The 25,314-nt window shown below is 45.1% G+C and overlaps 1 protein-coding gene across 1 annotated transcript; it reads left to right on the top strand.

Moving 5' to 3' along the window:
* The first annotated feature begins 17,957 nt into the window (after positions 1-17,957).
* On the top strand, positions 17,958-21,607 carry LOC123150013 (protein NUCLEAR FUSION DEFECTIVE 4). The gene is made up of 3 exons (XM_044569813.1): positions 17,958-18,838; positions 19,318-20,189; positions 20,792-21,607. Exons 1-3 carry the CDS (start codon positions 18,512-18,514, stop codon positions 21,282-21,284), a joined length of 1,692 nt encoding a protein of 563 aa, XP_044425748.1. The 5' UTR covers positions 17,958-18,511; the 3' UTR covers positions 21,285-21,607.
* Positions 21,608-25,314: the final 3,707 nt, after the last annotated feature.

Here is a 25,314-nt window from a genome sequence, read left to right as displayed (position 1 = left end):
AGAAGGCAGGGGAAAACATATGTTGCTCGTCCAAGCTTGTTGCATCGTACCGTGGGATCTGCATAGTTAGGAGAAGCTAGAGAAAAGAAAGGTTCTCGTCCATACTTATAGCGTCACACTGTTGGATTTACGCAATTGGGTGGAGCAAGGAAAAAATTTGAAAAAATATATCATCATAAGTTATTGGGGGAGAAGAGGGAAAAAAAATCAAAATCATCATAAATTTTTGGGGGAAGCGAGAGAAAAAAAATAATCAAAATAATTTGAATAAACAAAAACATGACTCGGAGAAGAAAGAGGAAAAAATTTAAGAGTGTTCTTAAAAAAATAAGAGAAGCGACTGAACTGGCAGAGCTAAGAGAAAAAAAATAAAAGCATAATTGAGAGAAGCTAGAAAAAAGGTGCTAAAAAGTAGGCAATATATCATATGAAAGAAGAAAAGTCATCATTTTTGAAGAAGCGAGAGATAAAAAAATCAAAATGATCTGGAAAAACAAAAAGACCAACCATGTACGTCTACACGGATCTGACGATCGTATTAGACTTAGGCGAACCGAATAGACATACGTCGGCCTTTTACCTCCGCAGACCCGTTAGATCAGCGCTAACTGATTCGTGACCGCATCGTTGGTGACAATTGGGTCAGTGCCAGCGTATTTAAGCAGCCAAGTTGCCTACCAAGCTTGCGGTGTGGTACTAAATAAAGGCGAACAGATCGGTCTGCTCGTTTCCGGCGCACCAGCAGCTGAACGCTCGCTGGGCCACCCTCGCCCTCGGTCCACTAGCTAAGCTGGGCCTCTAAAGAAAATAAAAGTAGCGATTTGTTTTTTGAGCGGAAGATAAGTAGCGACTTTGGGTGACAACGGGGCCGAAGAGAAAAAAAGTACGTAGCGATTTGTGTTTTGAGCGGAAGAAAAGTTTAGACCACGCGACCAACGGAACAGTACACAACCTGAAGCTGTTGTCCCAAGAGAAAAAAAAAGATGAGCCTAAAAAAAAGGCATGCCGCCGTCAGAAATAATAAAAATTACATCCAGATGTGTAGACCAACTAGCGACGATTATAGGCATTGAAGTGAGCCGAAGGCATGCCGCCGTCATTGCCCCTCACTCACCGGAATCAGGCAAAATTTGTTATAATAGATAGTCGGAAAGTCGTCGTGCTAAGCCCCCGTAGGACCAGCGCAGCAGAATAGCAACCACCACCGATGAAGAGCAGCGTAGATCGGAAGGATTGAACCTGAAGACGCACCAACGTGGACGAAATATGAGCAGATCCGAGCAAATCCACCAAGGACATATCTGCCCGGAGACACCTCCACATGCCCACCAACGATGCTAGACACATCACCGAGACATGGGCTAGGCGGAAAGAAACTTACTCCATCTTTAGAGAGTTGTCGTCGTCTCGTCTTCCTGAGAATGACAAACCCTAACAAAACTCAAAAAAACATTTTAAAACAGAGCCCTTCCACCGGCAAGGCACTACTAGGAAAAGGCCTACTAATGACGCACCGGTTTTGCCTACTAATGACGCATCACCGGTGCGCCATTAGTAGCATGCCACTAGTAATTTTTACTAATGGCGCATCACTGGTGCATCATTAGTATCTGGTATACTAATGACGCACCATCCAGTGCGCCATTAGTATATAACACCATGCACCATTAGTGTGCCTTCCAGGGGCCATATTTAACCATGTGCTTTGGCACACTAATGGCGCACTGCGGATGGATGCGCCATTAGTATACTTGGCATACTAATGGCGCACTCTGTAATGATGCGCCATTAGTATGAATATTAGGTTTTATTTTTTTACTTTTCTGATTTTTGCACATGTTATAAAATATATTATTTGACAGAATATAGACAGTAGCACACAACAACAGTAGATTCATCGAATACAATAGAAGATTAGTCTTCAAATACAATTCATCATATTAGTCTCCGAATTCAAAAGACCGAACAAAGATAAAACATTACAAGTCTCGAGACTGCGAGTATCGAGTTTGTCGGAAGTAATACTAATCCTAACAAGTCCTACTAATTATCATCATACAACTTCTACTCGTTATTCATAACAAGTCATACGATCATCATCTTGATAGTCTTCGAACTAACCCTACTTAATTGTTCTTAGCACATGATCATCAGTATTAGGCAGGACCTAAATACCCTATTTAAGCTAAAATAGCATAAAACAATATAGACCCTGACTCTCCATTATGGAGAATGGAGAACATCTTGTCTCCAATTCTTGCGCTTCGCTTTCTTTTGCTTCCAAGAAGCTCCTTACGATTGTCCATACATTTTTTCCATCCTTTGATTTTCATGTCTCCACTTCTTTTAGAAATCTCGTATGGACAGTTGAGATTCGTAGGACGACCTGGCTGTATGTTTAAAACATTAACACTACCTTTTAGATACATCATATAAGGCACACAATTCTCTGGGATTTTCTGTTGAAAAACATAGTAATAACTTCATAGTTAGCAATGATGTACTAGTTTTAGAAGTATGCAAAAGATGCACAGATGTCGTAATAGTAAAAATCTTACCAGGGTATCTCCATGGTAGTTACCGTAGTTGAACACATGCACTAGTGGCACGTATTTACCATAATGTTGAGGAGTTTGATTGTAGATATTGTAATTTTCAATGTCAGTACAAAATCCGACCAAATGATTTTTCTCCTTGTAAGTTGTTAATTCGGAGCCATCGGTGTAGTGGGTTTTGTTTACCATCTCCCGCACATTCTTTGAACAATAAAAATAAGCTGTCAATGGAAATAAGCTGTCAACTATTTTGAAATAAACAATATAAATTAGCTAATAACTATGTTTGAGAAACTCATATAGCGGTAGAACTGGAGGCGTATCAACAAGGACCCAAATGTCCATATTGTCTTGGTTGATGTCAGGATTATCAAGATCCATGGTGATAAGCATACCCTCATCAAAATCATACATCTTGCAAAATGCTTCCCAATTTTTGCAACCAAAATGGGTTACGCTCTCAGAATTATATAGATTTACTTCAAAGTCCACATCGTGATGAGTCCTTAGGTGAATTTTCTTTGTTTCAGAAATTTCATGGTCTTCAAAATCCATCCTCTCCAACACATAGCGTCTTGCATGGCATGGGATAAGCTATACTCGAATTGTAAAAGATGAAAATTACACATTGAAATAGTTAAAGTCATGCTTAATTATGAAAATAACACTTGTCGTCGTTGTGTACCGTTTCAACTTCGAAGGTCTCCTCGAGCTTAATGCTGAAGCGCCGATCATCGTCCAGGTGAGGCATGTCGCACAGACCTCGATCGTTGTGGCACCAGTCGCACTCCGCCGGGAGACTTTCGTCGTCCGATGATGATGACAACATATCCTACGTTCATAATTCAAAACTACATCATTTAGGGTTTGTCGACACCGAGGCATCCTAAAAGCTAAGTTTTTATCATTTAGGGTTTGTCGACGCCGAGGCACCCTAAAAGCCTAAGCTTTCATCATTTAGGTTCTTATCGACACCGAGGCACCCTAAAAGCCAAGGTTTTATCATTTAGGGTTTGTCGACGTCGAGGCACCCTAAAAGCCTAAGCTTTCATCATTTAGGTTTTGTCGACGCCGAGGCACCCTAAAAGCCTAAGCGTACATCATTTAGGTTCTCATCAACACCGAGGCACCCTATAGAAGCCAAGTTAAGTGTTCATCATTTAGGGTTTATCGATGACGAGGCACCCTAGGTTGGGCCTAATCACTTGACACTAATCACTTGGCTCTATTGCCACCTATGTTGGGTTTACCATCTAGGGTTTATTGATGCTAACGAGAATTCTAAGTTGGGCCTAATGTAACGCCCTCGATGCGGCTATAGCTCCCACGTGTCGAGGCACGACTTAGAGGCATAACCGCATTGAAAGCAATGTCGCAAGTTAGGCAATCATCACAACATCCTATGTAATATAGATAATAAAAGGGGAAGGTACATAGTTGGCTTACACTCGCCACGTTAATCAAAGTACATAAATAACATTACAACATTCAAACACTCATGGCCCGACTACGGCGCCAAAATAAAAGATAACCCAACATGCGACACGGTCCCGATCACCCCAACTGGGCACCACTACTGATCATCAGGGAAAGACACGTAGTATCGTTGAGAGTCCTCGTCGAACTCCCACTTGAGCTCAAGCGCGCCATCTGGAGCGGAAACATCAGGCCCTGCATCTGGTTTGGAAGTAATCTATGAGCCATAGGGACTCAGCAATCTTGCACCCTCGCGATCAAGACTATTTAAGCTTAATAGGTAAGGCAAGGAAAATATGTGGAGCTGCAGCAAACGACTAACATATATGATGGCTAACCTGTTCGCAAAAGAGAGCGAGAAGAGGAGGCAAAGCGCGAGCGAGTAACTAAAGGACAACCCGCGCAAGCATTACTCCAACACCGTGTTCACTTCCCGGACTCCGCCGAGAAGAGACCATCATGGTACTCACACTGTTGATACATTTTAAATAAGTTAAGGTTCAAATTATCTATAACCGGACATTAACAAATTCCCATCTGCCCATAACCGCGGGCACGGCTTTCAAAAGTTCAAATCCCTGCAGGGGAGTCCCAACTTAGCCCATGACAAGCTCTCACGGTCAATGAAGGAATAGACCTCCTCCCGAGACATTCCGATCAGACTCGGTATCCCGGTTCTTCAAGACACTTCGACAGGTTAAAACAAATACAGCAACACCGCCTGAATGTGCCGACAAATCCCGATAGGAGCTGCACATATCCCGTTCTCAGGGCACACTCAGATGAGCCAGACGTCGGGTAGGCCAGCCCAGAGTTGCCCCTGGTAGCCCCGGACATCGCTCGGTTGGACCAACACTCAGAGGAGCACTAGCCCGGGGAGGGGGGGGGCTTAAAATAAGATGACCCTCGGGCTCCGGAAACCCAAGGGAAAAAGAGGCTAGGTGGCAAATGGTAAAACCAAGGTTGGGCATTGCTGGAAAAGCTTTAATCAAGGCGAACTATCAAGGGGTTCCCATTATCACCCAACCGCGTAAGGAACGCAAAATCCGGGAACATAACACCGATATGACGGAAACTAGGGCGGCAAGAGTGGAACAAAACACTAGGCGAGAGGCCGAGCCTTCCACCCTTTACCAAGTATATAGATGCATTAAGATAACAAGGCAATATAATGATATCCCAACAAGTAAATAATGTTCCAATAAGGAACGGTCTCCAATCTTCACCTGCAACTAGCAACGCTATAAGAGGGGCTAAGCAAAGAGGTAACATAGCCAATCAACGGTTTGCTACGACATGGTGGGTTAGAGGTTTGACATGGCAATTTGGGAGGCATGATAAGCAAGTGGTAGGCATCGTAGCATAGGCATAGCAAAAGAGCGAGCATCTAGCATAGCAAAGATAGTAGTGATTTTGAGGGTATGATCATCTTGCCTGCAACGTTGTCAGAGTTGACTGGATCCTCGAAAGCAAACTCAACAGGCTCCTTGTTAGCGAACTCGTCTCCTGGCTCTAACCAAACAAGACAAACAAGCAAACGGAGCACAATCAACCACGTGCAAACTCAAACAACATGATGCAAACATGGTATGCTATGCGAGATGCAATAAGGGATGCATATGCAAGATTTGACAAGGAATGAATAAACCTGGCCTCAACTTGGAAATCCAAGTGTGCCACTGGAAATATGAGATGAAATCGCTTGAAAACAATATAAAGAACGCCGGAATCGGAGTTACGGTTTGGAAATGGCAAGCAATTCAAATATGACCACGTTCTGCGATTTACAGCAAGTAGCCATCTAAATGCAACAAGATTAACATGCTACAACACTCAAATATGGCATCAAAATACATGGCAGGGATCCATTCATGATGCTTAACAAAAGACTAGCACTGAGCTACGGCCAATCAATCCATTAACAGGTTCAAACAAGCATGGCAAAAATGCATTTGGTAAACAGATTTCAGACTTAGTGAAATTAACACTTGTCTGGAATTTCAGATCAGATAGCACTCTTTGGAGCATGAAAGCAATATGCTACAGGACCTGAACATGGCAAAGTAAAGCATGGCATGGAGCTACTCAAAGAGCTTAACAAAAGCCCTTAGTGACCTTGAGCCAACAGGGATCAGGAAACACATTTGCAAGCATGTGAACATGGCAAAAACATAATCAGTTCTCAGACTTAGTGAAAACTGGAGCATGCTGAAACCGATATCAAGTAGGCATGTTTACGAGCTCGATGCACTCACTACAGAGCAAGTCATGATAATCTAAGCATACACCCATCAAGAATACACAAAATACAAGCTAGATATGGCAAGAACAATAACATATCATGCACGGATCAACTACAACATCCTCGGCAAAATCGCTAACAAGTAGACAATCTGCCCAGATTCACGAAATGACAAAAGTAGAGCTTGATTGACTCAAGCTAGGGTGCTCCATAATTGCAAACAAAGACATGGATGGATAGAGCACTACAAGATTAACAAAACATCCTTACTGATCATCTTCAAAAGAGGCACGGATCGCTAGGAAACAACATGAACATATGGCCATATGAGATGAACAGGTCAAGGACTTAGTGGAAATGCTAAGTCCCTGAAATCAGCATTAACAAATGCCTCACTTTGCAAGCTTATGCTAGTCACCACACACATCATAAAAATACATGGGTTGCACCTCTGAATAGATGGCAAAACATATAACAAAACTCATGAAGAGCTTAGGGGCATATCATGCACACAATAATCATGGAAAAAATGACAAATATCTAATTGGAGCAGCAGATCTGACAATTATCTCAAATAGCATTCTTCTAACAGCATTTCTGGCACCAAGATGAGCTCAAATGAAAATGATGCAATGAGATGAAATGATGTGCTCTCCGAGATGAACATTTTGATATGCTATATGCCCAAAACAGAGCTACGGATGCAAAGTTACGGCACGATAAACATGGTAATATGGCCTAGGGTTTCGGGAGAAAGTCAACAGAGATCTAGATCCAGATCGGGATCTGGGCGCGATTTACGAGGTCCGCCGGAGCACTGTAGCAGGAGGTCGCCGGAGTCGTCGGGGGACTTGCCGGCCGGGCGGGCCGCGGCGGTGGAGGCGATGGCGGCGCCACGTGGCGCTCTGCCAGTGGCCGCGGGTGGCGGCGGTGACTTCGTCCGGCGGCGGCCGGACGTGTCCGGTGGCGGCGGGGCGATTTTAGGGTTTGGACGGGGGAGAGATCCGGATTTTTCGTGGGGGTTCAATTTATAGGCATAGGAGGAGCTAGGAGAGCCCAAATGAGGTGCGGTTTTCGGCCACGCGATCGTGATCGAACGCTCTAGATGATGGAGAGGGTTTTGGTGGGTTTTGGGCCAAAATGGAGGGGTGTTGGGCTGCAACACACATGAGGCCTTTTCGGTCCCTCGGTTAACCGTTGGAGTATCAAACGAAGTCCAAATGGTACGAAACTTGACAGGCGGTCTACCGGTAGTAAACTAAGGCCGCTTGGCAAGTCTCGGTCCAATCCGGAAATGTTTAATCCCCACACACGAAAGAAAGGTAGAAATGACCACCGGAGGAGAATTCAGCATATGGAAGACAATGCTCCCACTTCATGCCGAAGGAGATCACACAAGCCCTGAGTATATCTTCAAGAATCTGGTTGACACGCTCGACTTGACTGCTAGTTTGAGGATGGAAAGTTGTGCTGAAGCGGATGTTGGTGCCCATGGCCTTCTGAAAAGAATCCCAAAACTTGGAGGTAAAGATGTGCCACGGTCTGAAGAGATCACTTGTGGAATACCATGCAGAGAGACAATTCGAGAGGTATAGAGTTCCGCCAATTGAGCTACAATGATTGACTCTTTGATAGGCAGAAAGTGAGCCACTTTAGTGAGTTTGTCGATGACAACGAATATAGCATCATTGCCACGTTTGGACTTTGGAAACCCAGTCACGAAGTCCATCTCAATGTGGTCAAACTTCCATTCTGGAATGGCAAGAGGTTGGAGGAGACCAGCTGGCCTTTGGTGTTCTGCCTTCACTCTTCTGCAGACATCACATTCATTCACGAACTGAGCAATCTCGCGCTTCATTCGAGTCCACCAATAAGCCTGTTTGAGGTCCTGATACATCTTCGTGCTCCCAGGGTGGATGGAGAGGAGGGAATTGTGAGCCTCGTTCATGATCACTTTACGAAGGTCACCTTTGGGCACAACAATACGATCCTCGAAGAAGAGAGTATCCTTGTCATCAAGGCGGTAGCACTTGTACTTGGGTTGACTCTTGACAATCCCAATCTTCACCTTTTTTACCATAGCATCAAGAAGCTGAGCTTGGCGAATCTGTTCTTCCAAGGTAGGAGAGACTTGAAGGTTGGCGAGGAAACCTTGAGGGACAACTTGCAGATTAAGTTTGCGGAAAGCTTCACAAAGTTCGGGTTGATAAGGCTTGAGAATCAGACTGTTGCAATAAGCCTTCCTGCTCAATGCGTCAGCAATCACATTGGCCTTGCCTGGAGTATACTCGATACTCGGATTATACTCTTGAATCATTTCGATCCATCGAGTCTGCCTGAGGTTGAGATTAGGCTAAATGAAGATGTACTTGAGACTCTTGTGGTCAATGAAGATGTCCACTTTTCTTCCCAATAAGAGATGTCTCCAAGTCAAAAGAGCATGCACAACTGCCGCCAACTCGAGATCATGAGTGGGGTAGTTCTTCTCGTTGGGCTTCAACTGGCGAGAGGTATAAGCCACAACTTTCTTCTCTTGCATCAACACTGCGCCAAGACCTTGGAGAGAGGCATCACAAAAGACCTCGTACGGCTTGGATTCATCAGGCGGAGTCAGAACTGGAGCGGTGACCAATTTCTCTTTCAAAGTGTTGAAAGCAATGTCACACTCCGGAGACCAAACATACTTGACGTGCTTCTGGAGAAGATTTGAGAGAGGCTTCGCGATCTTAGAAAAGTTTCCAATGAATCTTTGTTAGTAGCTTGCGAGACCGAGGAAGCTACGAATTTGCTTCACGTTCTGAGGAGGTTCCCAATTCACAATTGCAGACACCTTCTCAGGATTCACTGCAATGCCCTTGGCAGAGATGATATGACCAAGATAAAGAACCTCATCAAGCCAAAATTCGCACTTGAAGAACTTGGCGTAGAACTTGTGTTCCCTCAGCTTATCGAGTACCAAACGCAAGTGCTTGGCATGATCTTCCTTGTTCTTCGAGAAAACCAGAATGTCGTCGAGATAGACCAAAACGAAGTCATTGGTGTAGGCGTTGAAGATGAAGTTCATCATGCGAGAGAATGTCGGAGGAGCGTTGATGAGGCCAAAAGACATGACAGTGTATTCATATGAACCATAGCTTGTCCTGAAAGCCGTCTTGGGAATATCTTGCTCACGGATTCGAATCTGATGATAACCCATATGAAGATCAAGCTTGGAGAATACTTGGGCACCTTTGAGTTGTTCGAACAGCTCGTTGATGTTGGGAAGTGGGTATTTGTTCTTGATAGTCTTCTTGTTCAATGGACGGTAATCAACACAAAGTCGGTCCGTCCCATCCTTCTTCTTCACAAAAAGAACACCACAACCCCACGGAGAAGAACTAGGCCGGATGAGACCCATTCTCTCTTGAATATCGAGTTGCTTCTTCAGCTCCTTCAACTCTTCAGGTCCGAGCTTGTAAGGACGCTTGTACACTGGTTCCATGCCAGGCTCAAGATCAATGAAGAATTCAACTGGCCGGTGCGGAGGCACTCCATGAAGCTCTTCTGGAAAGACGTCTTGATATTCGCAAACGACTGGAATTTGCGAGATAGCATCCAGTTCACCCTTCTCATTGAGAGAAAATAGACGGATGGTATCATCACGAGCGGCAAAGATAATTGCATCCTCAGACGAATGAGTCAATTGAATCTGCCTGGCTGCACAATCAAGATGCACCTTGTGCTTAGAAAGCCAATCCATTTCGAGAATACGATCAATATCCGAGTTATCAAGAACCACCGGAGAAGAAAGAAATTTGTAATCGCCCAACGTGATAGTAACATCTGGGGCCATAGCGCTTGCATTCATGAATTTACCCGGAGAAACAACGGATAACTGTCTAGGCAAACCTTGTAAAGGAAACTCATGCTTAGAAACAAATGGTCTCGAGATGAAACAATGCGATGCACCAGTGTCAAAAAGAACTTTAGCAGGAATATCATTAACAAGAAGGTTACCCATGATGACATCTGACGAGTCCTCTGCCTGAGCTGCATTCATCAAGTTGACCTTGGCGGACTTGGTGTTATGCTTGACCATAGTTGTACTTGCCGATCTCACAGGAGGAGGAGGAGGAAGACGCCTCTGATTGAAGCATTTGTTGACATAGTGACTCTTCTGTTGGCACTTGTTGCACGTGACCTCTGAAAGCGGACGGTGATATGGAGCACTTGATCTTGGAGCTTGAGACGAAGTCTTGTTCTGAAAATCAGGGTTGGGTGGGTGGGAAGATCCACTGCCACCTTTGCTCTTCTGCTGATACGGCTGACGGAACAGAGGAGGAGGAAGCCAATACTTCTGCTGCTTGGCCACTTGAGTAGAGGAAGAAGGAGTAACATCTCTGACTCGCTTCTTGGAAGCATCACACCTCAATTGAGCGGCCTCTTACTTCAATGCCATGTTGTAGAACTCATCGTACCTCAAGGGCTCAAAGAGAACAAGAGCTAGCTGAATTTCTTCTCTGAGACCACCCCTGAACTGGTATATCATGCTCTTCTCATCAGGGACGTCCTGCTTAGCAAAGCGGACGAGATTCTGAAACAACTTGTTGTGGTCATAGACAGACAAAGAGCCTTGCTTCAGGTTGCGGAATTCCTCACGCTTGCTTTCAACCACGCTCTGGGGGATATGATGAGCTCTGAAATCTTGACGGAATTCATCCCAAGTAATAACACGTCCTCCTCTGGAATCCTTGTACTGCTGGAACCATTCTGCAGCTTGATCTTTGAGTTGGAAGGATGTGAACTTGACAAAGTCCTCAGGCTTAACGTTACTGCACTCGAAATGCTTGCACAGATCCACGAGCCAATCATCAGCATCAGTTGCCTCAACACAATTGCTGAAAGTCTTTGGCCCGTTAGCAAGGAACTGGTTGAGTGTAGCAAAGTGATTCTGATTGTTGCCTTGGTTGCCTTGGTTCGCTTGATTGCGCTCTTGAAGAATTTGCATGATCAACTGTGTGTTTGCATTGGTTGCGGCCATCACAGCTTGCCATGCCTCCGGAGGAGGTGGAGGTGGTGGCGGATCTTGATTCTGATTCTGATTGGTGCTCTTAGCGGGAGCCATCCTGAAGAGGTTGACCACCGTTAGCACATTGACAGATAAGATGAAGCTGAATCAAATGGTTTGAAAATTGCAACATATAGTCTTCACATCCGAACAAAATGAACGAATGCATTCCTCTTGAAATGGTCGCATATCCATAAATTGAGAAGCCACTTAGAATCTAGGTAGAGAAATAAATCAACAAGGTACGGATCAAGAACGAATACTCGGTAAGAAATCCCAATCTCAAACCAAATATCCGTGGAAGAAGACTAGAGCTACAAGAATTCCCACCTATGAAACTCCCGAACCTTTCCGGTTATGCAATCAGGTGTTGGGGATACAGGGGAAGCATAATATCTCACCCAAATCTAGCAATTCCTACATCCAGTTGTATCCATCCTTCAACACATAACCGAGAAAAAACTTCGGAAACCATCTACCTCAACCTTCGAAAAGCATCTGTTATGCAAGTTATGGCGATACTCCCGAACTCCCGCCCCAGTACTGGGTGGCGTCGAGGTTATCTCACCAATGAACTGCATAAAATAGATTTTCGATGTCGGCGTACTAAACTCAGGTATTCCAGAACTGCAACGATAAAATTGTGACGACAACACCTCGAAGCTCAACTCCCCGGGACACTGCCACAAAACCCCTGACAGGAGGCACCAAGACAATGTTCTCGTCACAAAACCATCGGAACGATTCCAAAATACCCGCGTGATCCTAAAAAAATTAGTGAAATTTGAGAAGAGAAGAGTCAAAACTCTACGGCAGGATGCCTTACCAGAGCGATGAGGAGACTGGGAAGTAAAAAGAATTCCTAAAGTCTCCGATATATAATTCCTAAATGACTCAAAACATTTTTTCTAGACTCAACAACGGCTGCTAAAAACGATCAAGCAATGGGGGCTCCTAAGGTCGGGGAAGGTTCTGATACCAACTTGTAACGTCCTCGATGCGGCTATAGCTCCCACATGTCAAGGCACGACTTAGAGGCATAAGTGCATTGAAAGCAATGTCGCAAGTTAGGCAATCATCACAACATCCCATGTAATATAGATAATAAAAGGGGAAGGTACATAGTTGGCTTACACTCGCCACGTCAATCAAAGTACATAAATAACATTACAACATTCAAACACTCATGGCCCGACTACGGCGCCAAAATAAAAGATAACCCAACATGCGACACGGTCCCGATCATCCCAACTGGACACCACTACTGATCATCAGGGAAAGACACGTAGTATCGTTGAGAGTCCTCGTCGAACTCCCACTTGAGCTCAAGCGCGCCATCTGGAGCGAAAACATCAGGCCCTGCATCTGGTTTGGAAGTAATCTATGAGCCACAGGGACTCAGCAATCTCGCACCCTCGCGATCAAGACTATTTAAGCTTAATAGGTAAGGCAAGGAAAATATGTGGAGCTGCAGCAAGCGACTAGCATATATGGTGGCTAACCTGTTCGCAAAAGAGAGCGAGAAGATAAGGCAAAGCGCGAGCGAGTAACTAAAGGACAACCCGCGCAAGCATTACTTCAACACCGTGTTCACTTCCCGGACTCCGCCGAGAAGAGACCATCACGGTACTCACACTGTTGATACATTTTAATTAAGTTAAGGTTCGAATTATCTACAACCGAACATTAAAAAATTCCCATCTGCCCATAACCGCGGGCACGGCTTTTGAAAGTTCAAATCCCTGCAGGGGAGTCCCAACTTAGCGCATGACAAGCTCTCACGGTCAACGAAGGAATAGACCTCCTCCCGAGATGTTCCGATCAGACTCGGTATCCCGGTTCTTTAAGACACTTCGACAGGTTAAAACAAATACAGCAACACCGCTCGAATGTGCCGACAAATCCCGATAGGAGCTGCACATATCTCGTTCTCAGGGCACACTCAGATGAGCCAGACGTCGGGTAGGCCAGCCCAGAGTTGCCCCTGGTAGCCCCAGACATCGCTCGGTTGGACCAACACTCAGAGGAGCACTGGCCCGGGGAGGGGGGGGGGGTTAAAATAAGATGACCCTCGGGCTCCGGAAACCCAAGGGAAAAAGAGGCTAGGTGGCAAATGGTAAAACCAAGGTTGGGCATTGCTGGAAAAGCTTTAATCAAGGCGAACTATCAAGGGGTTCCCATTATCACCCAACCGCGTAAGGAACACAAAATCCGGGAACATAACACCGATATGACGGAAACTAGGGCGGCAAGAGTGGAACAAAACACTAGGCGAGAGGCCGAGCCTTCCACCATTTACCAAGTATATAGATGCATTAAGATAACAAGGCAATATAATGATATCCCAACAAGTAAATAATGTTCCAACAAAGAACGGTCTCCAATCTTCACCTGCAACTAGCAACGCTATAAGAGGGGCTGAGCAAAGCGGTAACATAGCCAATCAACAGTTTGCTAGGACATGGTGGGTTAGAGGTTTGACATGGCAATTTGAGAGGCATGATAAGCAAGTGGTAGGCATCGTAGCATAGGCATAGCAAAAGAGCGAGCATCTAGCATAGCAAAGATAGTAGTGATTTCGAGGATATGATCATCTTGCCTACAACGTTGTCAGAGTTGACTGGATCCTCGAAAGCAAACTCAACGGGCTCCTCGTTAGCGAACTCGTCTCCCGGCTCTACCCAAACAAGACAAACAAGCAAACGGAGCACAATCAACCACGTGCAAACTCAAACAACATGATGCAAACATGGTATGCTATGCGGGACGCAATAAGGGATGCATATGCAAGATTTGGCAAGGAATGAATGAACCTGGCCTCAACTTGGAAATCTAAGTGTGCCACTGGAAAGATGAGATATAATCGCTTGAAAACGATATAAAGAACGCCGGAATCGGAATTACGGGTTGAAAATGGCAAGCAATTCAAATATGACCACGTTATGTGATTTACAGCAAGTAGCCATCTAAATGCAACAAGATGAACATGCTACAGCACTCAAATATGGCATCAAAATACATGGCAGGGATCCATTCATGATGGTTAACAAAAGACTAGCACTGAGCTACGGCCAATTCATCCATTAACAGGTTCAAAAAGCATGGCAAAAATGCATTTGGTAAACAGATTTCAGACTTAGTGAAATTAACACTTGTCTGGAATTTCAGATCAGATAGCACTCTTTGGAGCATGAAAACAATATGCTACAGGTCCTGAACATGGCAAAGTAAAGCATGGCATGGAGCTACTCAAAGAGCTTAACAAAAGCCCTTAGTGACCTTGAGCCAACAGGGATCAGAAAACACATTTGCAAGCATGTGAACATGGCAAAAACATAATCAGTTCTCAGACTTAATGAAAACTGGAGCATGCTGAAACAGATATCAAGTGGGCATGTTTACGAGCTCGATGCACTCACTACAGAGCAAGTCATGACAATCTAAGCATATACCCATCAAGAATACACAAAATACAAGCTAGATATGGCAAGAACAATAACATATCATGCACGGATCAACTACAACATCCTCGGCAAAATCGCTAACAAGTAGACAATCTGCCCAGATTCACGAAATGACAAAAGTAGAGCTTGATTGACTCAAGCTAGGGTGCTCCATAATTGCAAACAAAGACATGGGTGGATAGAGAACTACAAGATTAACAAAACATCCTTACTGATCATCCTCAAAAGAGGCACGGATCGCTAGGAAACAACATGAACATATGAGATAAACATGTCGAGGACTTAGTGGAAATGCTAAGTCCCTGAAATCAGCATTAACAAATGCCTCACTTTGCAAGCTTGTGCTAGTCACCACACACATCACAAAAATACATGGGTTGCACCTCTGGATAGATGGCAAAACATATAACAAAACTCATGAAGAGCTTAGGGGCATATCATGCACACAATAATCATGGCAAAAATGACAAATATCTAATTGGAGCAGCAGATCTGACAATTATCTCAAATAGCATTTTTATAACAGCATTTCGGGCACCAAGATGAGCTCAAATGAAAATGATGCAATGAGATGAAATGATGTGCTCTTTGAGACGAACATTCTGATATGCGATATGCCCAAAACGGAGCTACGGATGCAAAGTTACGGCACGATGAACATGGTAATATGGACTAGGGTTTCGGGAGAAAGTCAACCGAGATCTAGATCCAGATCGGGATCCGGGCGCGATTTACGAGGTCCACCGGAGCACTGTAGCAGGAGGTTGCCGGAGTCGTCGGGGGACTTGCCGGCCGGCCGGGCCGCGGCGGTGGAGGCGATGGCGGCGCCACGGGGCGCTCTGCCAGTGGCCGCGGGTGGCGGCAGCGACTTCGTCTGGCGGCGGCCGGACGTGTCCGGTGGCGGCGGGGTGATTTTAGGGTTTGGACGGGGGAGAGATCCGGATTTTTCGTGGGGGTTCTATTTATAGGCATAGGAGAAGTTAGGAGAGTTCAAATGAGGTGCGGTTTTCTGCCATGCGATCGTGATCGAACGCTCTAGATGATGGAGAGGGTTTTGGTGGGTTTTGGGCCAAAATGGATGGGTGTTGGGCTGCAACACACACGAGGCCTTTTTAGTCCCTCGGTTAATCGTTGGAGTATCAAACGAAGTCCAAATGGTACGAGACTTGACAGGCGGTCTACCGGTAGTAAACCAAGGCCGCTTGGCAAGTCTCGATCCAATCCGGAAATGTTTAATCCCCACACACGAAAGAAAGATAGAAATGACCACCGGAGCAGAACGAAGCGCCGGAATGCAAAACGGACAACGGGGAAAAAGCTCGAATGCATGAGATGAACACGTATGCAAATGCAATGCACATGATGACATGATATGAGATGCATGACAACGACAATAACACACGGAGACAAAAACCCGAACCCGAGAAAATAAAATAACTTAACGCCGGAAACGACAAGAGTTGGAGTACATATTGGGAAAATCACATCCGGGGTGTTACACCTAATCACTTGGCTCTATTGCCACCTATGGTTTAATGCAGCAAGAATGGTGGGGCAGTTGATCCTACTTAATTAAGTACTAAGATACCCCGGCCCATGCATTAGTAGCAAGTACCCCATATGTCCGATTTTTAGCAAAGTCATGTTAAAATTCACGAAAAATTTCAGCATGACCTTTGCTGAAAATAAGACATATGGAATACCCGAATTTTCCGGAACGGAAGTTAATCGACATTCCGGCAAACTCAAGGGCCTCTCGGGGTACCTGCAAAATCATCATGACACGATGGTCGGAGACAAACCCAGCAAACTAGCACCACAATGTGCCTCTACTTTCATATGGATGAAAAGGCCACAGACCATATGGTCCTCTGCTTTCATATGGCCAAAATTAGCTCAACTTATGTGAGCTTCCATTCCAGATCTAATAGGTCACCCAACAAAAAATCATGAATAGTTTTAGCTGAAAAAAAATCATGGATTGCTGTTAACTGAAAATTAGAGAAATAAACTGTTGCTGATCATGGATTACTGTTAATTAAAAATAGAGCATCTGGCTTGTCTTATCATGTTCACTAAGTCCACAAAAATGAATAGGTTCAGTAAACTTGAAGTACTCAACACTAAACATGGTTCAGAGCTCACTACACTACACTACATCATGCAATGGTTCAGACCTCACTACACTAGAACAAGCTCACTACACTACACTACACTACACATGCTTAAACTCTGAACATAAACAAACACCAGCAATGCAATATGTAAACTACCTCTGTTTCTAGGCAACAAGAGTTATCATCAATGCTTTTGAGTTTATTAAGTACCTCCAGTTCTGAGTTTGTCAAAAGAGCTTCACAGAATCTTGAATCCTCCAAATCACTCTTAACAGTTCTGCATTGCACAAAGGCAGCAATGAGCCAATGATATCAGTAGCAATAATAGGTGCTTACATTCTCATAACGTCAGTATTAGTTAACCAAAATTCAACCTACAGAGTTCTAGTACAGTGAGTAACTCCCAATTCTTTTAATAGAAGCACAATTAACAACACAACTAGGGAGTCTAGGACAATGCCACCAGATAGAATTTGAAGGAAAAACGTTCTTCCAGAACCTTCAAGCCACAATCATACATAGAATGGCTGATCATATAAGCTATATTTAAATAAACATCAACTAAACTTGATGACAAGAAAAACTACAATCACATTGATACAAACTAGAGCATATAGCAATAGTAAATTGCTGCTCCATATAGCAATAGTAATGCACCTAATCAACATTGTAGAGCATCCTGTTACAAACTTGTTCTGATCCTGCAAATTAATGGGGAGGAAGAACTAGGGAGGGAGGGAATGGTAATGTTTCAGAGAAGAACAATAGTAATGCTCCATATAGCAATAGTAATGCTCCATATGTTCTGATCCATATAGCAAAAAGAACTAGGGAGGGAGGGAATGGGGAGGAAGGGTGGAGAGGGAGGAAGGAGGAGAGGTGTTGCGGGCGATTTGAGGGCCAGCGTTGAAGATGCCCCAACATTAACATTTGTAAATGACACAAAAACTGAAATTGCTGCCAGACGGTTTCGTTATCGATGGTTCAATGAACCCAGCTTCAAAAACGGACGACACGCACCAAGACGATCCGATCCTGCGACAGATCATCAGCAGTTCACCGCCTCCGTCGGGTCAACTGTTTGCTTTCCATTTTTCCTTTGCAAAAAGTCCACTATTTTTCCTTATCTGAACAACACAGCGCGTGAAATCTTTCCTACGAGGAATAGATTACTCATCAATGGACTAAATCGAATCCGCCGCCCCCCACCACCACCGCCACCGCGAGAGGAAGAAGACGACTTCCTCCCCCAGCCGTCGTGGCGAGCTGGCGAGGGGCTACGCGGCGCTACGCCTATGCGCACACCCGGCCGGAAAATCAGCTGCAGATTCATTTTCGAGCCTTGCCCGGCCGCCGCGCCGGCCGTCGCCATCGGCGCCGCTTCAAATCCATGGCTTTTTTTACGCTTTCCTCGCCAGCGGCTCCTGCGTAGTCCTTTGCCACGCCTGACGCCGCCCCCCACCCAAACCCCCCTTTAAAACCCGCCACCGTCGCCACCGACTCGCCATCCATCACCCGACAGAGCTTTATTCCCCCGGAAAGAAAGTAGCGACGGCGAGAGCGCGGGAGCGAGCGAGCGGGCGAGGCGGCGGCCGGGAAGGAGGAGGAGGATGCCGGGCGCGGTGAAGGCGGGGAGCAGGCCGCCGTGGCTGGGGCTCGGGGCGGCCGTGTGGCTGCAGGCGTCGGCGGGGACCAGCTCCGCCTTCGCGCTCTACTCGCACGCGCTCAAGGTGGCTCTCGGCGCCGATCAGAGCCGCGTCGCGCTGCTGGGGGTTGCCTGCAACGTCGGGGACAGCCTCGGCCTCCTCCCCGGCGTCGTCTGCAACAAGCTCCACCCGGCCCTGCTCCTGCTCGTCGCCGCCGCCTCCGGCCTCCTCGGCTACGGGGTCGCCTGGCTCGCCGTCTCCGGCGTCGCCCCGGCGCTGCCCTACTGGCTGGTGAGTGAGCTCCCCGATGAGATCCCCTTTTACTAGATTAATCCCTACTGTAGATCGGTTCCAGATCGTGAAATCTTACACTTCAATTGCTCTGCTGGGTTACATTGTACAAATCGATAGTATTAGGGGAAAGGCGTTATGCTTAGTTGGGACCAGCTAAACAAGTGTCCCTTTCTAAGATTCCACAAACAAAACCTATACCAACTGTTGGCGAAAAGTTAATCCTCGATTGCAATTGGGCGAAAAAGTATCACCTGCATTTTGGCTTCATTTGCCGGGCGATATGCGCATAGCCTGATGGCCACATAATTTTCTTTACAAAATGGAAGCTTTCATCACCTCAAGAGCCACATATTGAGGACATCTTACTTAATTTACGCGGAAGATTGGCCTTACTAGGCTAGCTTTTTTTTTCTTTACTTTGATCACCATATAGTGGAAATTTACTAGTGCCAATCTTTGCTTTGGCCCTATTGCAGATATGGACCGCATTATGCATGGGTTCGAACAGCGGTGCGTGGATGTCGACCGCCGCATTAGTAACCAACATGAGGAACTTCCCACTCAGCAGAGGGGCTGTTGCCGGCATCCTCAAGGGCTACTCTGGTCTGAGTGCGGCTGTCTACACTGCCATTTACACCGGTGCGCTTCACGGTTCAGCTGCAAACCTCCTGCTTTTTCTCACCCTGGGAGTTGCCATCGTGTGCCTTCTGGCGATGTACTTTGTGAGGCCTTGTGAACCTTCTCTGGTGGAGAATTCTTCGGAGAGAGTTCACTTCCTGTTCGTACAGATCAACAGTGCTCTTCTTGGGGTTTATCTTGTCTGCGCCACGACATTGGATCGTTTTGTGACTCTCACCCCTGCTCTGAACTATTCCTTGATTGCTATTATGGTCATTCTCATTCTTGCGCCGTTTGCGATACCCGTGAAGATGACATTGTTTCGAAGCGTCCCAAGGAAAGTCACTTCTGCTGCTGCTGACAGTGATCACACAGAACCATTTCTTCTGCCTTCTTCCTCGGAACAGAACTTCGGCAAAATTGAAGATGAGGATGCTGCAGATATTGATCTTCTCTTAGCTGAAGGTGAAGGGGCTGTGAAGCAGAAGAGAAGAAGACCAAAAAGGGGAGAGGACTTCCGGTTCCGTGAAGCTCTGCTAAAGGCAGATTTCTGGCTGCTCTTTGCAGTATTTTTTATAGGTGTTGGGTCTGGAGTCACCGTTCTTAACAATCTAGCACAAGTTGGAACTGCAGCAGGTGTTGTTGGCACTACTATATCAGTCTCTCTCTTCAGTTTGGGCAACTTCTTTGGCCGCTTAGGAGGCGGTGCTGTTTCTGATTATTTTGTCAGGTAATGGAATCTCTTATTTATTGAATTGCCAAACAAGGTGTACTTTCATCTACCTGTCCAAGCACCAGTTGGTCTACATAGTTGCTCTACCAGTTTCATGGAGTTCTTTTGGTCATGTGGTTGTTTATTGTTTGTTTTTTGGACAGTGTGGCATGCCAAGTTAGCTAGGTAACCAATGGATTTTTTTTCAAACAAAAATATTTTTCTGCCATTATCCTAATGGAATTGTTAGAACCTTCAGTCCAGTTTCAACTTACAAGCTAATAAAGAATGAGTTGACCTCTTATATTAAAAAGGAACACGTTATGTCTGCCGTGGGCTATGGATCAAACTGTTTCTCTAACTGAATTACTAAAGCCTCCATTCCAGCTTCAGATTACAAGCCAATAAACAATGGGTTGACAATATTTCTCTCCCTTATTTTTTTTTCTGACAGACTCGAACAGTAAAAAGGTTCCCAGCCCCAACTGTGTATGAAATATAAATATACGACCAGAAACTTTCTTGTTTGGATGCAATGCACGGTTGAATGCATTTGTTCACATTTTAAATTTGATTTAATTTTTCATCCTGCGGTTGGTTAACCAAAGCTTATATTCCAGGTCAAGGACACTTCCACGGACAGTACTGATCACATGCACCCAAGTGGTGATGATAGTCAACTATCTAGTCTTCGCGCTGGGTCTCAAAGCCACGCTCTACATCTCCGTTGCCATACTCGGCGTCTGCTACGGTGTCCATTTCTCGGTGATGGTGTCGACGTCATCGGAGCTGTTTGGGCTAAAGCAGTTTGGGAAGATCTACAATTTCATCTTGCTGGCGAACCCGCTTGGCGCGCTCGTGTTTAGCAGCCTCGCCGGGTATGTCTACGATCATGAAGCGGCAAAACAGCACAGCGTCGCGGCAGTGGCGGGCTCTGACCATGTCATGGTATGCTACGGCCCCAGCTGTTTCAGGCTCACGTTCTTTGTGCTGTCAGGCATGGCATGCTTGGGAACGTTTCTGAGCGTGATCCTGACTGTGAGGATCCGACCGGTGTATCAGACGCTCTATGGAGGTGGACCCTCGAGCCAGCCCAGGAGCTCTGCGCATTAATGCCCAGTGACCGGTGAGCTTGTTTAGTGATCTGTTGTAATGTATTGTACTTGAAATATGACCACGTGTTTACTTTTTTTGGAGGGGGGGGGGGCACTGTAGTCTGTATTGCGGTTTTGGGACCTGGTTCTTGACAAGTTCAGTCTTGGTCTCCCCGCAAAAAAAAAAAAGTTCAGTCTTGGTCTCTGTATATGGTGAAGAATGCGATTTGTTATTTTTTGAGTCGTTTCTGCTTTCTGGTTGACCTGCTGGAGCATGAACCCCAGGATGCAAATGTAACAACTGAGTTGACACGTTTGTATGTGATATCAGTTTTCGATTTCCTTTTGGTGTTTGTGTTTCGACAAACCAACCAGGTTGAATGGGTTTTTCGACTTTGTTCCTTAAAAAAGGAGGTCACTTGTAACTGAATTTTTTCCTCTATTCAAAGCCAGTGATCCTACCAGTTTCTGGAGAGGAAGAAAATACATTCCGGTTGCTTTTGACTCCACTGCAAGTTTGTAGTTGTGAAAATCAACACTGGATGTCACACTGTCAGCTGTTCACAATTCCTCGCAGTTTGGTTTGCTCCTTGACTTCAACTGTTGAAATGGGCTGTGTTAAGGCTACAACGAACTAATTTGCTTGCATGCTGGAGGTCAAGTTCTGGGACGATGATAAGAAGAGGTTCCGAGCGGACGCCATCAGGAAGGACCTCGATGCACAGGTCTTCTGCAGGTGATCACAGAACTCACTAGAATCTAATTTTTCAGAAATTTGATTTTGGCTGTCAGTAGCGATGAAGAGTGGTGGTGATGCATAGCTAACAGCGGTGTTTGAATTAATCAATTGATGGACAGAATTATGTACAATCTGGAAATTTCAACAATGTATACCGGCATGGCCAAAACCCATATTGTGCTAAGAGTTGGTGCATATTTTGACTAGTTTTCGCAATGTAGGACTACAGAGTGTGTATCTTGATGCACTCCATCGCAATGTTCAATCTAAACATATGAATATAACATCCATGGATTATACCAAGTTACCCCTGACCGTGGTTTCTCTAGAAACCTGTGAAAACTTGTGTACATTTTCATTATTTTGACTCCGTAACACAGTGAAAACTGGCTAGCTTTCAAATTATTTTCTTAACGTGTTATTAGGTGATTAACGGATAGAAATGTAGGCTACTGCTCATGATGTTTCTCACAGTGGAATTTGGTTCAATTAGGTTCCACCGTTCCAAAGGATGTGCATGCGCTGGCATGCTTACTTGAACCAGCTAATTGATGATTTTTGATTTTAGGATAACTTGAATGGTAAGTTTTGTTGTCCAGGCAAATCCTTTTTACAATCATTTCCATCAATCGTTGTTAGTGTCTTCCTTTGCGCATGCACTGCCTTTTACATCTATGATGCACATGTGCTGGCATGCTTTTGTAAAGGTCAGCGATTACCATTATGTGCTTGTAATAGTAGTAGTTCATTCTGATATTAACAATCTTCACTGATGTGAAATTAATGCACCTCATTATAACGTTTGAAGATTGCAGTTTGTGGGAAATCACAAGCACTGAGCTTATCAACTGCTTTTATGTACCCCATTGCTGTTCATTCAGGTGTACTTTAAATGGTAGAGAAGCATTTTTGAACAGCAATAACTATACATATAAGGTTTTCTGCAAGTCATCCTTAGACTGTTGTAGGGTTGATTTATACTCCCTCCGTTCCATAATAATTGTCGTGGTTTTAGTTCATTCATATTTGAACTAAAACCACGACAAGAATTATGGAATGGAGGGAGTAACTAATTAGCGATAGAATTGTTGTACTGCTACCTGGCTTGGTTAACCAGACTACTAACTAGTCCCAGTAAGGATTTATTTTTTGGGGGTCGTCTGTCTGCATAGCTTCTATCATTTGGCATGCATTCTATTACCTTACTTCTACGAGGCATGATTCAGTTTCACTTGCTGAGTTCTCATGTAGTATTTCTTAGGATGTGCGTCAACATTTCGACCGGAAATTTGGAACCGCACAGTGCGATGGATAATACGGGAAATGAGGACTACTGCATTTCTTAGCCGATACTGTACATGATACATGTGCTTATAATGTTATCCTATTTGAGGGGCCACTGTCTGTGTTTTCGGTTTGCTCCACACATCTGCTTAGCCCAATTTGTGGGCAGGGTTGTGAAGATGGGACAGATTAATTTTGTCTTGTGTTAACGATTTCGATAGTCGACGGCTACACTTCACCAAATCATGTGAGAATACATGGCAGGAAGACGTCGTGGAGATATGCTCATCTGAAACGGTGGATATCATCAGTTTGTATGCATAAAGGCTCGGCTATGGTTTGTACTCCACTCGCTACTCAATCAAATGAGTGTTAACACAGCGAAACAGAGAATTGCTTTGCAGATGGAGAGGTTATTTATTACTTCCTCCGTCCCAAAATAAGTGTCTCAACTTTAATACAAGTTACTATAAAGTTAAGACACTTCAGAGGAAATACTACATATTAAATGGGAAATGGATTTCTAGACATGCATGCGGTCTGTACATATTTTATCTTGTGTTGAACATCCAAAGTATAACTTGTTTGCATAATACTCATTTGATTGCTTGATTACCAGATGAAACATAATTACAACAACAAAACCCCTGAAAACCGACAAAACAGAAGGCGAACGGGCCAACAACATTTTACAACAAAAAATGAAGGTTGAGAGGAGGTAGTTCACTTGAGCATATAACTAGAGAGAAATGAAAACAAAATCAGCATTTTTTGGGGCAGTTTGAAGTTCATACCAGAGACACGGAACCAATCAGCTGAGAAGGGAACAAGCCAGCGAAGGAGCATTGCGCTTGGACGTTGCGTGTACCAGCAGCAACACAAAAAACTGGCCTTAACATGTACCAAAAAGACCAAAAGAGGCCTGGGGGCTCTCTCCTTTTTGAAAAGAAAAATGTACCAAAGTGCAAGATAAATTTGGACGCCAGCCAGAACTAGGCACCAGGTCTTTTGGCAGCCAGCTAAGTCGTCTTGCGGACGGAGAAGGAGCATTTCTGTGCTCAAGCATGGTCTGCTAGTACACAAACTTGAAGCTTCCAAGTACCAACATAAGAGGCCAGAGCCCCTGCTTGTTTCTCTTTAAGAAATACTGTAATAGTTTTGGCCAACTCTAGCCGATCCCCTATCCGGCTTTAGAAGAATAAAATTTCGGTTCTACTCCTCTAACTGGCACCTAGCCGATCCCCTAAGCCAAATAGAGTAGCATAATTTTTACTCCGCCTTCTATCCGGCGCCTAAATTTATTTGGCCGCTACCGTTCGGAGGAAAAATTCAACCTCTCCCGCGCCTCTCCCCCCGCCATTGCCTCCTTGCCGTCGCACCTCCCGGCGACCGTCCACCGCTACCTCATTGCCTCCCTTGGCCCTCTCCGCCCTTCTACCTGACTCCAAGCCCGTTCGCCGCCCGTTGTCGTCGCCGGAGTCAAGATGAAACGCCGCCGCCGCAGTCGCCATAGCCGATTCGTCGGAATGCTTCGAATTGTCTTCCTCTTTGGCAGCCGCCTCACCCGACCTTGCTTGGGCACCATTGCAGGTCATTCCCACGCTTTGTCGCACGCTAGTTTGTTCTAAACGACGCCAGCCGGCCGGTGCACCACCACCGCCTTGCAAGTGTTCGACGATTTGCCTAAGTGAGTTCTTTTTCATTTCGTTTTGAACCGAGCCATTTGGATTGAAGATGAAGAGGTTGAGGGAGATGGTCTTCGAGGACTTGTTGTCATCCGAAGAGGAAGAAGACGACGAAGAGTTTGAAACCTTTCTTGACATGATTTTCAATGATAATATTCGGCGGCCTAGGGGAGGATCGTTGGCCGCATACAAATCAACATTGATAGAGTGGAGGACCATGCCAAGATCATGAGAGACTACTTTGATCCAAATCCAACCTATCCGGAGAAGTACCTTCGCCGGCGCTTTCGGATGCACACAAGTCTTTTTCCGACCATTGCAAAAGCAGTTGAGAAGTATGA

Source organism: Triticum aestivum, chromosome 7A, assembly GCF_018294505.1.
Source record: "Triticum aestivum cultivar Chinese Spring chromosome 7A, IWGSC CS RefSeq v2.1, whole genome shotgun sequence".
NCBI classification, from domain to species: domain Eukaryota; kingdom Viridiplantae; phylum Streptophyta; class Magnoliopsida; order Poales; family Poaceae; genus Triticum; species Triticum aestivum.
Note: the sequence above shows the minus strand (reverse complement) of the source record. Positions and strands in the feature narration are given on the sequence as shown.

Coding starts and splice junctions, on each gene's coding strand:
- LOC123150013 (XM_044569813.1), top strand. CDS start 18,512: ATGCCGGGCGCGGTGAAGGCGGGGAGCAGGCCGCCGTGGCTGGGGCTC. Junction 18,839..19,317: donor CGGCGCTGCCCTACTGGCTG/GTGAGTGAGCTC, acceptor GCCCTATTGCAG/ATATGGACCGCATTATGCAT. Junction 20,190..20,791: donor GTTTCTGATTATTTTGTCAG/GTAATGGAATCT, acceptor CTTATATTCCAG/GTCAAGGACACTTCCACGGA.